At 39.2% G+C, this 18,167-nt stretch overlaps 1 protein-coding gene across 5 annotated transcripts in view; it reads left to right on the forward strand.

The window, feature by feature from the left end:
- MAGI2 (membrane associated guanylate kinase, WW and PDZ domain containing 2) overlaps positions 1-18,167 on the forward strand; it is a 1,505,066-nt gene that overhangs the window by 1,358,716 nt on the left and 128,183 nt on the right. For all 5 annotated transcript variants that reach the window (XM_060414641.1, XM_060414642.1, XM_060414643.1 and 2 more), the window contains 4 exons: positions 2,851-3,036; positions 4,873-5,047; positions 10,701-10,920; positions 11,301-11,444. In XM_060414641.1, coding sequence (XP_060270624.1) covers positions 2,851-3,036; positions 4,873-5,047; positions 10,701-10,920; positions 11,301-11,444 — 725 coding nt within the window. The remainder of the gene's footprint in view (positions 1-2,850; positions 3,037-4,872; positions 5,048-10,700; positions 10,921-11,300; positions 11,445-18,167) is intronic.

Genomic DNA, 18,167 nt, shown 5'->3' on the forward strand with positions numbered 1-18,167 from the left:
GCAGACAGAATTTCAGCTGGTGCCAGTACCCAAGCACATACATATCAATAGTGATGTCACTTTAAAGTAACAGTAATAGAAAGAATGAATGAAGAGCTAATACTTACAGAGCAAGTCTTAATGCCAAGGACTGTTTTAGTCATTTTATGTATGATAACTCATTTAATTATCAGAACCATCCTGTGAGTTCAACTGTATTATTATCCTAATTTTACTTTTGAAATACAGAAAGTCAGAAAGGTCATATAGTTGTTTAAAGATCAGGATAGATAACAATATTACCTAGTATGACCGGGGAGATCTTATCATTTATTGACTGATCCAGGATACTCTTGACCACGAAAGAATGCAAAAACAGGAATGAAAGTTCGCTCTATTTATGACTGAAGGCCAGACACCTGGCAGTACCAGTATCATGCTACACAATTCGTAAACAAATGAGTTTTCATTACATTTCTGCTTGCGCACTATATTGTCCTAAGATTCTCAGACGATCATCAGTATGCTGTACGTAAGTTGTTCTTAATTAAAGCCGCCCATGCTTATGGTAAATAAAAATGTGTTTGAGCTTCCAACATGATGAGCTTCACTTCAGAGACACAGGCTCGGCCAATATTTTCATATGCTACCTATAACCTTTCACAACAGAAATATGAGCAAGGTACTGCTTCATTAACTCTCTGATTGTCCTTCCTTACCGTGGCCATTAGTTGACGTTCTGCCTTTCGCTGTGTCTCAGACACAAGATTGAGAGTTTAAGGAACAGACATCCCTGGGCACAATGAATGGTGAAGTGTATCTTTGCTTCTTTATGCAGATGAAATCAGTCCCCGGCTTCCACAGGGAGTACAACAAGTCATTGGCAGGCAGTTTCCCCACTGGGCTCCTGCCTTGAAGGGAAAAAGGAAAAGAAGCAGGTTTCTATACGGTCAGCACCTTGAGGGCATGCATAAGGACACCATGCACTATTGATATCTGACCCCCAAAATAGTTAACCTCTAGGAACTCAGACACTGACACTGAACACAAGTCAACCTGTTAGAAAATCTATATCCCCACAAACCTGGCTCTCCTCATGCATATAAATGAACGATGACAAAATGAACTGTCATTGTTTTAGAGACATATACCATATTCCATTAATTGTAATACGCATTTTTCATATTTTAACATTTCAAAAATTAGAGAACATGCTATGTCAAATGGAGTTACTGTTTCAGTGCTAGAGGTTTTTTCTTTTTTTTCTATTTTTCTTTCTTGTGGTTCATAAAAGAAAGGTGTATCTTAGTGGAATTTTAAATTTGATGAACTACATTATATACCAGTTATTAACAAGATCTTAGCACCACTTGCACTGAATCAGAAAGAATAAGTAATAGTTGAAAACTGCATCAGCCTTTAACCTTAATAGCTGAGTAGGAAGTTGGTCATAACTTCTTCATCAGCTGGATAATTCCCATATAAGTAAGTATTTCTTTCCTTTCCTGTTTTCTCCTCTTAATGAAATAGAAGAGGGTAGATATAAGTTCTCTGCACAGAAGTTAAATAAGCAGGGTAACAATATACAGCCTTGACGTACTCCTTTTCCTATTTGGAACCAGTCTGTTGTTCCATGTCCAGTTCTAACTATTGCTTCCTAACCTGCATATAGGTTTCTCAAGAGGCAGGTCAGGTGGTCTGGTATTCCCATCTCTTTTAGAATTTTCCACAGTTCATTGTGATCCACACAGTCAAAGGCTTTGGCATAGTCAATAAAGCAGAGGTAGATGTTTTCTGGAACTCTCTTGCTTTTCGATGATCCAGCGGATGTTGGCAATTTGATCTCTGGTTCCTCTGCCTTTTCTAAAACCAGCTTGAACATCAGGAAGTTCACGGTTCACATATTGCTGAAGCCTGGCTTGGAGAATTTTGAGCATTACTTTACTAGCGTGTGAGATGAGTGCAATTGTGCGGTAGTTTGAGCATTCTTTGGCATTGCCTTTCTTGGGATTGGAATGAAAACTGATCTTTTCCAGTCCCGTGGCCACTGCTGAGTTTTCCAAATTCAAGGGGACCCAACCAGTCCATCCTAAAGGAGATGAGTCCTGGGTGTTCATTGGAAGGACTGATGCTGAAGCTGAAACTCCAATACTTTGGCCACCTGAAGAGTTGACTCATTGGAAAAGACCCTGATGCTGGGACGGATTGGGGGCAGGAGAAGGGGACGATAGAGGATGAGATGGCTGGATGGTATCACTAACTAGATGGACATGAGTTTGAATGAACTCCTGGAGTTGGTGATGGACAGGGAGACCTGGCGTGCTGTGATTCATGGGGTCACAAGGAGTCGGACACGACTGAGCGACTGAACCGAACTGAACTGAGATATAAGTTCCCAGGTTTATTGTGTTTTTCTAAACTGTATTTTTGTCTCTAGACTATGAGCTCTTTGGGTACTGTATTCTACATCCCTGGTTCTGAATTTTTTGCGTGTATTGGAATCTCTTGAGAAGCTTCTTAAAAATCCAGTATCCTCCCCTTCTTCCTAAACATTCTGATTCACAAGGTCTGGGATGAGACTCAAAGAGCTGTATTTTTTATCCTAGAGTGATTATAATTTGCCTCAAAGTTTGAGAATCTCTGGTTCATGTGTTTGGAACTGGCCTGTCACTGAATTTTTCCTTGACTGTAGAAACTCTGATCTCAGCTATGTGCCCAGGGCTGCATTTGATAGAAAAGACTATAGTCTCGAGAGACTGACAAAAGGCAGAATTCTGACATCACTTTGTTTCCTATGCGGCAAGCACGCAAAGGCAGAACTTGCACTGGTAGTGGCCCTGATCCCTGTTTCTGTTTGGGATGTTTTTGTAGCTGTGCCGCATAAAATCGGACGCATCATTGATGGGAGTCCCGCAGATCGCTGCGCAAAGCTAAAAGTGGGAGACCGGATCTTGGCGGTGAACGGCCAGTCTATCATCAACATGCCTCATGCAGACATCGTGAAGCTCATCAAGGATGCGGGTCTTAGTGTCACCCTTCGCATCATTCCTCAGGAGGGTGAGTGCCTGACCCGGGGTCCCGGAGCTCACCTGGCTGCGGTCAGGGATATCAGAATGTCCAAAGTTGTTACCCAATTTTGCAAAAAGTAACACTCGGAGGCAACCCATATCCTATTTACTCATTACCAGTGATTCCAAGATCAAGCTATATGGTGTTATAGATAACTAGCGTGAATCCCAAGGCACCGGGTTATTCAGTCATTCCCTTTGGTCCCTGGAGTATTGTTTTTATGGTTGTATTAAGCCAGAACCCATTCAACAGAGATGATAGAGTTACAAATCTGAAGGGAAAAAAAAAATTTCATGTTAACACTTAAGCTCTGGAGGATTCTTCAAAGTCAGATTGATTTTGAAAAGCTTTAGGAAGTTTTGTGGTATAAAGAGAGCTCATTTAGAAAATGTTGCATCTGATAAGAATTTTAAATTCCCACCTAGCCTTTTGAAATTCTCTGTACAAGGACGCCCCCCTGAGGCTTGAGGCGTCCTAAGCCTCACAACCTACAGCCATGCCGTAAAGAGCAACGAAATTCTGAGCATAAATTCACCACCAATTCACTATTTCCAGACACAGTGGGTTCATTACTAGTTTGAGGCTGCTAACTCAGTGCTGATACTTGAGGATTCAGTCTTCGGAGCTCACAGGTGATTGGACCACAGTGTCCCACATGCAGAGGGATGGGCTCAGTCACCTTGGACCCCTCTGGTTTCTCCATCTCCTGATTTCATCTGGGACTGTCTAACAAGCAGGCATCAGGTAGCTGCCTGACTTTAAATATAAAACAGCTGTCCTCAGCAGAGATGATCTTGTCCCACCAGGGGGCATTTGGAGATGCCTGGAGACCTTATTGGTTGTCATGTCTGGGGTGGGGAGGCTACTTCTCTCCAGTGGGGAAAGGACAAGAATACTTCTCCATACTCATCCTGCAGAGCACACGACAGCCCACCACAGCCTGGAATCATCTGGCTCCAAGTGTCCACAGTGCCAAGGCTGATACAGGTGGAAAATAAAATTTTAAATGTAGGGCGGGAGCAAAGAAAAAGGAAAGTGGTTTATAAGGGAACATTAATATATCACTTTTTTGTCACCCAGGAAAAAAAATAACCATTTTAACCTGTTATATGCAGCCAACATTATGTATAAAATATTCCGTAGAAGTCAACTTCAAGCAAAATTGGTTGCAAAAACCTGATTTGCTTCCCCCTTTTCCTGTATGAAATATGTCTCTACTGCTCTTAGTCCAACACAGAGAGATAATTTCAGATGAAAAAACCAAGAAGCAGTTTTAACAAAGAACAACTTATTAACTTTCCTCTGTCGAATGTTCTTTCTGGAGAACCATGGAGTACAGAGAGGATTATTAGGAAATAAGACTAATAAGGAACTGAAGAAAGGATTGTGAGAAGTGTTTTGTTTTCTTGTGGTTAATTCCTTATCCAAACTTTAGGATACTGGTAGGACTTCTCATTACAACCAAAATGTAATGGCTAAAATGCTTTGCTTCAGCAAGTAATACTAGAACAAGTAGAATATGTTTTAGAGTCCTTTGAATTATTTTTCATAGTTTTAATATTTTTATTATAATCTTTTCTTCTGACAAAAGATGAGAGATTCTTGTTCATAACCTTGTTCAGCAGCCTTATCATTTATGAAAGAATTCTAATTATAGGAGAGTATTAGAACTTGCTAAGTTTAAGCTGTTATCTTAAAGGCTAACAGAAACTAGAACCATAGCCTTGAGTCATGTGAGCAGGCAGAGGAACCATCTCTGGCCACCTCTTGCCCTTTATCAAATGCCAACCTGACTTCCTTTGCCTCTTTGGTTTCCTACTGCAGAACTCAACAGCCCCGCTTCAGCACCCAGCTCAGAGAAGCAGAGCCCCATGGCCCAGCAGCACAGCCCCCTGGCCCAACAGAGTCCTCTGGCCCAGCCCAGCCCGGCCACCCCCAACAGTCCCATTGCCCAGCCAGCTCCGCCTCAGCCACTTCAGCCTCAAGGACATGAAAATAGGTAAAGTTTCCTTTGTTTTTTTCTAATTCTGAATAGTGGGGGAAGTATAAGGAGAGAGTTTGGGACAGGACAGAATGCAGGCAGGAGAGAGATTTTCAAAAAGTAAAAATTACCACGTGCATCTTTGCATGATTTCGAGATTCTGTATATGTTATAAACATAGTTTCGTTAGCAAATGTAGGCGATAAGAGAAGCCTTCACAATAAGAGAAGCTTTCCTGAGTAAACAGGGCATGATTGCAGATAAGTAAGGGGTTAACTAGCTGAAGAGCACATTAAAGAGAGTAATAGATATACAGTATTCAGTAGCATATAGTAAGGCCCTTTGGCAGGAGGGAGCATGCAAGCATGAGGGAGGAAATAAGGCCAGTGTAGGGGGTGAGGAAGCAGGCGCATGGGTTGGGGGGACCCACCCTAAAGGGTCCTATAGTCATGTTATAGATTCCGATCTTTATCTTAAGTGTAGCGAAGAGGTTTTTGCAGGGTTTTAAGCTTAGGACTGACATCCTTGGATTAGCTTTAAAAGGCAAGACTATCTCTCAGTTGGCCCCTTAGAGAGCAGACTGGAGGCTGATCGAGATGAATACGGTTAGATGTGGCTACCATGTCCACCAAGTCGCTGATGGCCCAGAGAATAACGGTAGCATGGAGGGGGAAATGCTGAAGAATTTGTGAGCGTGAATATAAGTTAGTGTTTTCACTGCATTTTACCTTATGTCCACCTATCCACGGTCTAATGAGATCCTTCCGTCTCACACGAACAAATGTGATCAGGTGCTATGAACTTCCAGAATAAAAGGATGCCATAGAAAATCAATGCTGTCTTCCTATTGAGACTTGTGTGTAACAGGGAGGCTGAACTAGGTGGAGCCATTAAAGAAAGAGATAAGGACGTGTTCCCATGTTGTTTTCACCCTTTCAAAGGAGAAAAATAGAACAACCCACAGGGATATCTCTGAAAACAAAACCCTCACTGGTCCTTTTCGTGATTCTAATGTTTTCTGAACATCTGCTACCCATCTCCTGCCTCCCCTGTTAGTGAAGATGAAGTGAGACCCAGTTTTTGAGTCCCAGAACTCTCTAGGTTTATCACTCAGAATGTTGCAAAGCAAATATTTCCCTGTGCCACAAGTGTTCTTTCCATGAAGCCCAGTCCTATTCTGATTTCTCCCATTTCCTTTCTCGGAGAAGTCAATGTCTGGTGTCCTCTGCTGTTTGTGGTTTCAATATAGTCCAGAGAAGAACAAAGACTAAGCCCCAGAGAGTAAATGATACAGACGCAAGAATCCGAGCGTCCATAAGAGGAATATGTCCTGGCTGCCTCGGGAATAAGCCCCCGATGTGCTTGCTTTCACCGTGTATGCTTTGGACAGATCACACTGACTTTCCCCGGGATTCATTTTAGACTTGGGAGGAGGGATCCAAGTGCTCCTGCAGTTCCTGAGCCGGCTTCAGACGCTGCTGCTTCTTGGCTCTGCCTCTGTCAGTTAGCTTCCCAGACACAATTCCATCTTCCCTTTGTGGATTAGACTTTGCTGGAATCAGGCTCTTGCTTCTGGCCTGCGGGTGGGTAATCTCATCGCTGGAGTGTAATAGTTCAGTGGGAGAATGGCACTGGAGAGTGGCCACTGCCCTGTCCCCATCAGCTACTAGTTACAACAGGGACTCAGCCCCTGTCACAGAAACAGCAGCCTTTCGATGTTTGGTTTGTTTTTTGCCTGACTTCAGGATAAAATATTTCCTAACTCTGGGATTAACAGATTGATCCAATTTGTGTTATAGATTACTAACAGATATACCCAGGATTCTTAGCTGTTTTTGCTTCAGTAGTATTAAATGTCTGGAACATGCCTATTCCAATTCTAGGGCCCTTTTCCTGAGACTCACGTTTCCTGGCTTAACTTTCTGATTGCTATTAGCCAGATCTTTTCCAAATGAATGAAATAATTCTAAAATCTTACAGAACCATTTTTCTAGCTTCATTTCAAGATGTTCATGGTATCAGAGAGAAACTGCCTTTTTCTAGATCAGGCTACAGATGTCTGCAAGGCAACTTGTATGCCAAGCACAGTATGAATTTCCTATTAGTTCGTTTGTACAAGTGCCCACCTACATGTCAAATTGAGCCAGTTTCCATGTTGAAGTGAGATAAAATAAAATGACAATCTGCTTGCAAATTTTCTTATATGAGTTAGAAGTGAATATTTTACCCTGTCTTATTTACTCTTGAATTGGCTTTCTCCTGACATTCCGCACACCTCTATTCACTTCTCTCTTAACATCCTTTTAGTGTGTGCTCAGGAAACAAAATAATTTTGATATGAACATAAGCAAAACATTGTTCAAGGAGAAGTATTTTTTGAAAACAACAAAGAGCCCTTGTGTAATATATTCAAAAACTAAGTATAAATAGCAGAGTTCACCTTCCCAGCAAAAGCAATCATTATTTACATGTCTTAAATATCAAGGTCAGTGGAAAGCATTTGAAATTGACTTCTTTCAGAGACTTTGTACACTCATTGCTGAAGGCTGGAAGCAATTCTTGAAAGGCCCACATGAGGCAAAATCCCACCATAATATCCCCTACCACATGAGCAGCATTTTTTGATTCTGGAACTTCTACCATAAAATTCTCCTAGAATTTACCATTAGCAATCTGGTTTTATCATCTCTAAAGTCTCTTTAATAATGTAATTACTAGCTACAAAGAGTTATACTAGTATACAACCTACAAAGGTTATCCTTTCATAAGTAAGGGAACTACCAGTAAGTAAAAGAAATATCAATAACCTCAGATATGCAGATGATACCACCCTTATGGCAGAAAGTGAAGAAGAACTAAAGAACCTCTTGATGAAAGTGAAAGAGGAGAGTGAAAAAGTTGACTTAAACTCAACATTCAGAAAACTAAGATCATGGCATCTGGTCCCACCACTTTATGGCAAATAGATGGGGAAACAAGGGAAATAGTGACAGAATTTATTTTTTTGTGCTCCAAAATCACTGCAGATGGTGACTGCAGCCGTGAAATTAAAAGACACTTGCTCCTTGGAAGAAAAGCTATGACCAACCTAGACAGCATATTAAAAAACAGAGACATTACTTGCCAATGAAGGTCTATCTAGTCAAAGCTATGGTTTTTCCAGTGGTCATGTATGGATGTGAGAATTAGACTATAAAGAAAGCTGAGTGCCAAAGAATTGATGCTTTTGAACTGTGGTGTTAGAGAAGACTCTTGAGAGTCCCTTGGACTGCAAGGAGATCCAACCAGTCCGTCCTGAAAGGAAATCAGTCCTGAATATTCATTGGAAGGACTGATGCTAAAGCTGAAACTCCAATACTTCAGCCACCTGATGTGAAGAACTGACTCATTGGAAAAGACCCTGATGCTGGGAAAGATTGAAGGCAGGAGGAGAAGGTGATGACAGAGGATGAGATGGTTGAATGGCATCACAGACTCGATGGACATGAGTTTGAGTAAGCTCCAGGAGCTGGTGATGGACAGGGAAGCCTGGCATGTTGCAGTCCATGGTGTCACAAAGACTCAGACATGACTGAGCAACTGAACTGAAGTAAGGGAACTCTTAAGAGACTTTGAAAAATAATAATAATCCTGAATTTTCCTTAAACTGTTTCACAAATTCAGAGTAATAACTTTTGCCCTAACTAGTATATCATTCACTTAAAAGTTAGCAATACTCATAAAAATTTGTGTATTTTTCTTATTAGAGAATTCTTCAGTGTGTTGTTCAACGTAAAATCCTGACACATGGCACTGTCGAATGAAATTTGAATGCTGAGAGGCAGGCTTGGATGGCAGCTGTTACAAGTTCTAACTGTCCCTATTTCTAGGCTCTGGGGAGACGCTTAACATTTCACCCTCTTTTGCTGTACTTCATGACACATCTGTTTGGAAAGGAAGCTCATAATGGATATTTCATACCAGCACCACAGAGATAATGAAAATAAAGTGACTGTGCTATAGATTAAAACAACGTGACATCTAAACCATCAAGCAAACAATTTCTAGAAAGGAATCGACACTGCCAACGAATGTCACCATCTAATTCATTTTGTTTAATTCATGTATTTGCATAGTTAAGTGTCTTTTGCAAAGTGTCTTTTAAATAATTATGTTCTCAGCATGCACACACTCAGTAGGTGAATGGACAGCTTGCTGAAGTATAAAGCGAAGCTTGAATCATGCATCTTGCAAAAGCAGAGTGTCACTTCTGTTAGTTAAGCAACTAATGGGAACTGCTTAAGCCTTCGTTAAAATAACTGCATTGCTAAACCCCTTCCAAGCCCCAAATAAAAACACATCTATTGCCATTTCCTGTCAGTGTGCCCTCAACAAATCTTAGATTACACTAATGGCAGTTGTTCAAGGGAGTCATTCTGTAAAATGATTAATACTCATCGGACCATAAGTCAGTAAAAAACAAATAAAACCAGAACTCATCTAGTCTTAGATGGTGAGAGGTAAAAATTCTGCTGGTTTTGAACCCATTTTCCTGAGATATTTGAGTTTTTCCTTGTTGCTAAACATTTTCTCAAATCCTCCATATTAACTCTAGATAAAATTATTATTATACAGAATGTATTTTTTAATCAGCCTATATCCCTAAGTAGCTCATTATGTAGAACACTGTTCTGGCAATTGGCAGCGAACTATAGAGTTCAGTAGCCTCTACACATGGTAATAATTTTTTTGCTTTATCTTATTAATGATCCCATAACGGTAGGCATTGACTTCTTCAGCCCTTTCGGGACCTGGAAACTCCTCATTTTAGAGCAAGTTGGATCTACAAAACAGAACTAAAAAACTAGTTTTGGCCTCTTTTGCAAAGAGTCGGACATGACTGAGCGACTGAACTGAACAGTGACTTTCTGCCTGATTGTAGTTAGTGATTATACTTTACTTTCACTCCCTTAACCTCTGTAAGATACTCAAAATTCTTCAAGCTAACAGGTTAAACTAACCTTTAATTAGATATTTGTAGGGCTTCACTGGTGTCTCAGATGGTAAATAATCCACCTGCAGTGCAGGAGACCTGGGTTTGATCCCTGCATTAGGAAGATCCCCTGGAGGAGGGCATGGCAATCCTCTCCAGTATTCTTGCCTGGAGAATCCCCGTGGACAGAGGACCCTGGTGGTCTAAAATGGGGTCACAAAGAGTCAGACAGGACCAGGAGACTAAGCACACAGCACAGGGTATTTAGAGATCACTTAAATTGTCTTTTCATGAAGTAATGAATGTTGTATATGTGTGAGAGAGAGAGAGAAAGAGAAAAATTCAAAGAGTTTACTGATATTAAGAGAATCTGCTATTTGGGTATGTATAGTTAAGTATGTGAGTTAAGCTGCAGGGGCACAGCTTTTAAACAGGCATGTCAAAGAAGGTGGTCTATAAAGTTCTGATTGACCATCACTTTTACTTTGATTTCTTAAGTGGCCAAGTGAAAAGTATATAATATGACATTTGTCAAAGATTTTAAAATAATGCTTATCATTTATTTAATCTTCTTGTGATCCTGAATATGCAAAAGAACCACCAATAGGTGTGGCCTGTACATGCTTGGAGGTCCTAAGATTATTCTAATCTCTTTAGAATCCTGAGATACCAAAGCAAGTATCATTTCCATTCATCTAGTTACAGGTCAGAAGTAAAAGCGAGGCAAGATGTGAAACCAGACATCCGACAGCCTCCATTCACGGACTACAGGCAGCCTCCACTGGACTACAGGCAACCCCCAGGAGGGGACTACCCGCAGCCCCCACCCTTGGACTACAGGCAGCCTCCGCTACTGGACTACAGGCAGCACTCCCCAGATACCAGACAGTTCCCTCTGTCAGACTACAGGCAGCCCCAGGTACCTCAAAGACCCCACTACATTTATTTCGTTTTTCTAATCAGCAGACCTATAATTCTCTTATTTATGGTGCTCAGCAGCAATGAATGAGAAAATTCAGAGAGATAATACCACTGAGGCCTGTGTGCAGTAGTTACATGTTTTCCACATAAATGGTAAGAACTAAAGTCCACAAGCTACGCAGCAGTTCTTTTAATGACCAAGGAAACTGTTCTAATCTGCTCAAACCTTTGGAATTTTGTCTTGAATTCAGATTACTCCTCATGATACCTTGTCAGTTGGATCACAGTAACTATGAGAGAGGAGAACAGAGGGACTGAGCGCAGAAGCTTCTCTGATATTAAACCGTTGTTCGTTCCACTTTCTCCCCAACCCCAAAGGATTTTGATTATTTCACTGTGGACATGGAGAAAGGAGCCAAAGGATTTGGATTCAGCATTCGTGGAGGAAGGGAGTACAAAATGGATTTGTATGTGCTGAGATTAGCAGAAGATGGGCCAGCAATAAGGAATGGAAGGATGAGGGTAAGAATGTTCTCTTTTTATAAAATTGCTTAATTCTGAAAGAAACACCTATTGTGGTATTGATGCAGTGCTAAAGCCCACTATTAAGCAAACTGACTTGATTTACATGTTGCCTTCTTTCCATTTCGCAGTCCAGTATTGTAAAGGTTTGGCCAAACATTGTTTAAGACTTATCTCTCATTTTCTTTCTTATGTCTTCTAATTGACAACTCTCAGTATAATGGCTTATGTATATGTTTCTCTAAAGAGCAACTTAAAGAAAATGGACAAAGTAAACAAGTCTAAGAGATACCTTGAAATGCAAATGTGGCTCCATAATCTTTTGTGTGGTTTGAGGATTGAGTTTTCATCTGAGATTGAATCTTTTGAAATTAATTTTTAGCATCATGCTTTTTTCTTCATATGGTTTAGTATTTCTTTGGAAATATTTCTTTTGAGTTGACTGACTTTGGGTTTGATATTGGGTAAAAAGAAGCAGGAGAAAGGGGGATGAAGCTTCTTGGATACATGTCGCCCTTAAAATGGTAGCAGCCAAAAATTTTCCAATTAGAGTGTAAGTTGAGGGTAGATTTTTAATCTAATAGTTACTTTGAGGCATCTAGTTGATGCATAACTAATTCTTCACCTAGGGGTACAAAGCAACACTTGACAGAAGTATAGAACATTAGTCAGTCTCTCTATAAAATATCATCCAGAAAGCACAAATAAAGGTTAGTTATTATAAGTAAAATCTAGACTTCTTGTCCTCCCTCCTTGCCCGTTAAGTTAATACAGAAAAGCTGTGGTTCTTGAGTTCTAGAGCCTCAGATTCTTCTACTGTTTTACCAACCAATTGCTCCTGGCGATGGAGTGAACCTGTTATTCCTGCCACCAGGTCTGCCTTTCCTGTAGTCTCATTTTCGAGTCAGTGAGTCATCCACAGTGCAAAAGTATAAAGTGCAAATGTGTCTGTTTTTCTCCCTCCCTTCACAATCCTTTGACAACTGGGGAGTCTCCAGGGGATTTGAACCCAGGCAAGGCTGACTGCAGAGAATAACAGCACCTGCCCTGATTTAGCCCCAACCTCCTCTTAACATCCTCTGCATGTGGTTTTAGGATTAGTCTCTACCTGGTTTCTTGGCTCCCAGCTTCCCTAAACAGAAGGGCACTTTCTTAACATGCTGCAAAGCCAACTCACAAGTGGTTCAATAGAACGAAATTAATCTTTGCTGTGCAGGTGAGCATAGCACAGCACAGAAGCTGAAGTAAAATGACCAGAGCTCCATGAGAGGGGCCCCCCCCCCCCCCCCACCAGCCCATGAGCGGATTTTAGAGCTGTGGGTCCCAAAAGGTGGCCACATTTTATAACAAATAGTCTAGTTGACTTTTCAATACATTCAGTTCTCCCAAGGCACAGAAGCCTACATATAGAAGCACTCTCACTTAAAAATGAATATTCTTTCTTGCAGAATTTAAACCAGAGCAGTAGTTCTCTGCTGTGTGGTCCCCTGGCATCCGCTTCCCCTAGAGGGGACATGTTAGTTAGCAGCACAACATGGAGCCGCATCTCCTGGATGTGCTTCTCAGAGCCACTGAATCAGAAACTCTAGGGTTAAGGCCACCAGGCTGTGTTCGTGCGGTCCATCTCCCGATGAATCTGCTGCAAGGTGACGTTTGAGAACCACTGAGCTAGAGGGAAGCTGTGGTGACATAGGTGCGGCACAGTGAGGACGTGTGAGACCCAGGCTCTGTTCATTCCCCCTAGATCCTGTCCAGGGAGTTTTCCTGTCCACTGGTTTACCTCAGGTCTCTAAATCCATGTAAACACAGATTTAGGATTCTGTAGACAGGTGCTCAATTTTATGAAAGCTGTTTTTCTTCTGGCAGGTGATAAAAATGAGTCTTCTACCTGGGTTTCAAAAAATGGTACTTTCACTCCTTGTCAACGATTATAAAAATCAGCAATATTTCCTCATTTTCAGTGTCATTTTTATATAGCAACGTATTCTTCCTGTGTACAAGCTGTCCAAAAGAAGTTATTATGGCCAGTTTTAGATATTATGGGTCTTTATTTTGGACTAATATAGACATATATATTTTCTAACATTTAATTCCCAAGGAAAACAAGTCACTTTAGAGTCACAGAAATTCTGTAGATCAGATTTTACTGGTTGATTTTATCTCTGATCTTTAGAATAAGGCTAGGACTTGTCAGGGATGAATGGATGACTTTTTTCTGCTGTTATGGTTATACTTAACATTCAGACTTTTTTTTTTTAACTCATGGATTCTTATGGCACCAACAGAGAACTTGTCTAGGGTGACAAACTCCATGTCAGGGAAGGAAACTACTTCACCATATAAGTTCAAAAGTACTTGTATTAGCTACTTTGAATTTGATAAATATTTTGTATCTGTAAAATTAAAGATCAGCAATTGTTCTTGATCATAGCACATAATTAATTCAGATTTTATTTTCATATTTGATATCAAATTTCATCACTTAAAGCTAATCTTTTCTGCCTTCATTAGTATTTACTAATTAGCAATAATGTTTATTTCACAGATATGTTTAAATTATTTCAACAAGGAATAGGATAGATTAATATTTGCACAACTCAGTGGTTTGATTACTTTAAAATCATGCATAAACTGGATAACAAATAGGATACCAATATGGGATTTTAACAAATAAAAGTAATTAGGAATTCATTTTTCATCTTACTATAACATCCTCCCTTTATACCATTGTTGCCCAGATCTATATCTGTGTATATATGAATCTGGGCAACAGTGGTAAGATCTACATATTGATATATGTATCTTAAAAATCTGTGCAGATGATCCTTATAAGGCAGCTGCTCATTCCATGGGTATTATGGCTTGGTTTAGAAAGTTCCAAGACCTCTGAGAAAAGTAGGTGAACTGGACATGCATGAGCTACATTAAAAATAAGTTCAAGATGAGAAGCTAGCACAGGTTTTTCCCAACCTTTAAACCAATCAGGCACATTTCTCCTTGTTAATTGTGATTTCTTCACCTTCATTCTTAATGCATTATTGACTAAACATGCTCTTCGTGATCAAGCAATTTTGGAACACAGTGTATAGCTGCCCCCACCTTTTTTGTCATCAGAAATAGAAGGGAAAGTCAGGAAGTATCTGGTAATAGCAGGGTGTCTTAGATGAAACTCAGTACAGTAAAATTGCCCAACTCAGAATTACTACACAAGAGCCAGATGATTCTGAAAAATCATTTCGTTTAACAGTTAATGAATTTCTGTGCCTGAGGATTAGGGCTGTAACACTACTTTTGAACACTGAGTTAATACACAGGTGTTAGCCTCTGAACCTGAGACTTTTCCTGAGTGTTTTATGTTAGTCTTGCTTGTAGGACAGTGGTGGTTTGTGCCAGTTTAGCAGTACAGGACTTTGCTGAGATTACAGAGAAGCCAGGTAAAGTAAGAGTCAAAGAAGGTGGCTAGCACCAGTGTGAAAGCATCCCCCCTTACACAGGGGAGTCTAATAAATGATGCCACAGATATGGATTTGTAAAGAATGTGCTTAGGCATCTGAGTGACCTCTTGGGCATCCAAGAGAAATGCCAAAGATCTTCTCTCCTCAGGGGTTCTCTCATTGATTTGGTGAGAGACAGGTAGGCATATCCCAAAAGTGGATCCCAGGTGAATTATTTCACTCTAGTCTTTCTGGGCACCTGTAGCAGAGACAGTTATCTTAGCAGAGATCTTTGGCAAATTAGACTGTCTGACTTTCAAATTGATTAAGAAGTACTTGCAAAGAACATGATTTTTTATTTTTTTCTTCTTCCTTGGAAAGTATTATATGCTTACTCAATTTTTTGGTTAAATAAACACTTTTCTTTCCACTTGATAAAACAAGAGTCAGATCAGGCAAGCATTCCGATAGTACTTTTCCTAGTAAGGTCAATGGATTCCCTCAAAATATGAGAACATACCAAAAGCAAACCACAATCAGAAAGTAGTGAGGAAAATAATGACTCTTTCTGAGGGTCAAATTTACAAGGCAAGTCCAGATACAGGGGAGAGGATAAGAAAATCTTTTTCAGAAGATCAATTTGATGCTTATTTTAAAAGGTTCTAAAAATACCTTTATCAGAAACGTATAACATAACAATAAATGAATTTAAAGATTTACTAAAAATATAACTATTTTGATCCCTTCTAAACCTGCAGCCCTGCTCTCAATCTCCAGAATAAGCAAACATGATGGAAATGGCAACCCACTCCAGTATTCTTGCCCAGAGAATCCCAGGGATAGAAGCTACAGTTCATGGGGTCACAAGAGTCGGACACGACTTAGCAACTAAACCACCACCAACAACTATTTGACATCAATACCTATGAAACAGGAAGGATTATATCTATTAATACCATATAGAGTTGTTGGGAAAGTGTAAGCAGTTTTTCGGGAAATAGAATTGACTTTTCTTATTAAAACAAAGAAGGGAGGCATTAATTTATGAGTGACTTATGTTATTGAGAGACTTATACATGAGAATATGTCATGAAATGGAACTTGAATGGCATAGTGCAATTAGAATAAACACTAAGAAAAACAATGTGAAACATAATTTCATGGAATACTGACTTTACTTAAAAAATTAGAGAGTAGCAAGTTTTTACTTTAATTGCTAACTAATGTTTTAACACAATGTAATAAAAATTAAACACACAAAACAATCTGTAAATGTAGAAAATAAGGGGAATGGGAAATAGAAACATAATCATCTTGTCTGATTGCTCTTCCTCAGTCATTCAAGAAGGGTGACATCAGAAGAGAAACACAAATGACATTCAAATTTCAAGGAAAAGTTTAAGGATTAGAAAATATTAATAATCTGTTTTTAAAGGAAGACTTTTTAAGTTTATAAAAGAGTCTAATAAAGTTGAGAGGGATAAAATGTTCATAACTGATGAATAAATCTCTGGTACAAAGCTCTAAGGGATACAATCTAATTAAAAACTGAGTAAAAATAGAAAACAGAGGCAAAGAATAATGAATGTATGAAGTGATTTACTGGTGAAGCTCAGTGAAGCAGAAATCTAAGAAATCAAGAGACTTCTGGAGGGAAGAGATAGTGCTTAAATAAAAATCTGAGAGTCAAGTCAGAAGACATCTGAAAAGAGATCAAGTTTGAAAGGTAAAATGTTTCCTTGAATATTTACCTTGAAAAGGTAAACTATTTTCCTGTTTCCATAAAAGTATAATACATTCCCTATTCCATAAAATGCTTTTTTTTATTTTAAAGAAACAATATCACTTTTCGCTTCGCCACTGTAATAACTGGGTAGTAGCTATCTGCGCCTACTTAGCATTGCATAAACTTATTTATAAAATGGTTTATCTTCTTCCTGAAACTCATATGTGACAAAGTCAACCAGCAGTGGGCCTTGGGATCACCTACAAAAATTTGTAAGGCACAACAGTGTGTGAAAAAGATACTGCTTACCCATCATTTTCTTTCTTTTTTAATGAAAAAGCAACTTCCCTGATGGCAGCTTCTCTTAGATTCATCACCTCCCCTGTGGACCAGACACGGCTAGCCTGTGACTACAGAAAGAAAGTATTCTACTTTATATTGCTTTAATTAAACATAAAACCAGAAGAACACTTCTAACATATGTAATAGTATGAACACTAACAATGATTCAGGCACCCGTGAGCCCTTATCCCAGTTTAAAACAGCAGAACATCTCCAGTCTCCCATGATTCCATTCTCCTCCCACTCTCCAGCCCCCAGAGGTAACCAGCACCCTAAATATTATCATTCCTTCGGTTCTTACCACACATGAATGTACCTCTCAACTGTATCATTTAGTTTTGTACACCTAGTGAACTTTACATGAATGAATCTTACTGTACATGTTCTTCTCTGTGGTTTACTTTTATACATTATGTTCATAACACTCATCCAAGTTGATGCATGAAGATGTAAATTATTCCATGGTATGAATATGCTACAGTCTCCATTAGTTATAAATTGAGAGTTGTTTTCTGTATTAGTGGACACTGGATTTTTTCCAATTTTTTTTTTTTTTTTGCAACTAATACTATCCTTGTATATACTTCCTGCTGCACATATGCACAACTTTCTCTAGACTAGACTATATACCTAGGAGAGCATATATTTAACTAAATAATACAAAGATATTTTCCTAGGTGGTTGTACAGATTTATACTCATACTGGCAATATGAAAGTTTCCCTTACTTTACATCCTCACAAGACTTGTACTTCAGGCTTTTAAATTCTTATTCTGGCAGGTAGAAAATTATATATAAATGCAAATATAAACCTATTTCTTGATTACAAGTAATATTTACTTTATTTTCTTAGGTTTATTGGGCTTTATTTCCTCCCAAATAAAGATATTTATTCATATCTTTACCCTATCTTCTGTTAAATCATTCCGTGTTTTCATATTGATTTTGAGCCAAGTATTTATATGTTCCTGATGATGGTTTTTCATTGATTGATATGTTGCAAATATCTTGTTCCACCTTATAGCTTGTAGTTTCACTTTCATTATGATGCCCTTTCATAAACAGAAGATCTTAATTTTAGTGTAATTGACTTAATCAGACTTTTCTTTTATAATTTCTGCTGTCTGTGCCATCTTTGAAAAATCATTCCCTAAGTCAAATTCTTGAAGACCCCCTACATCCTCTTCTAAAAGTCTTATAATTATGCCTTTTCATATCTGT

This window comes from Ovis aries, chromosome 4 (assembly GCF_016772045.2).
Source record: "Ovis aries strain OAR_USU_Benz2616 breed Rambouillet chromosome 4, ARS-UI_Ramb_v3.0, whole genome shotgun sequence".
In the NCBI taxonomy this organism is placed as follows: domain Eukaryota; kingdom Metazoa; phylum Chordata; class Mammalia; order Artiodactyla; family Bovidae; genus Ovis; species Ovis aries.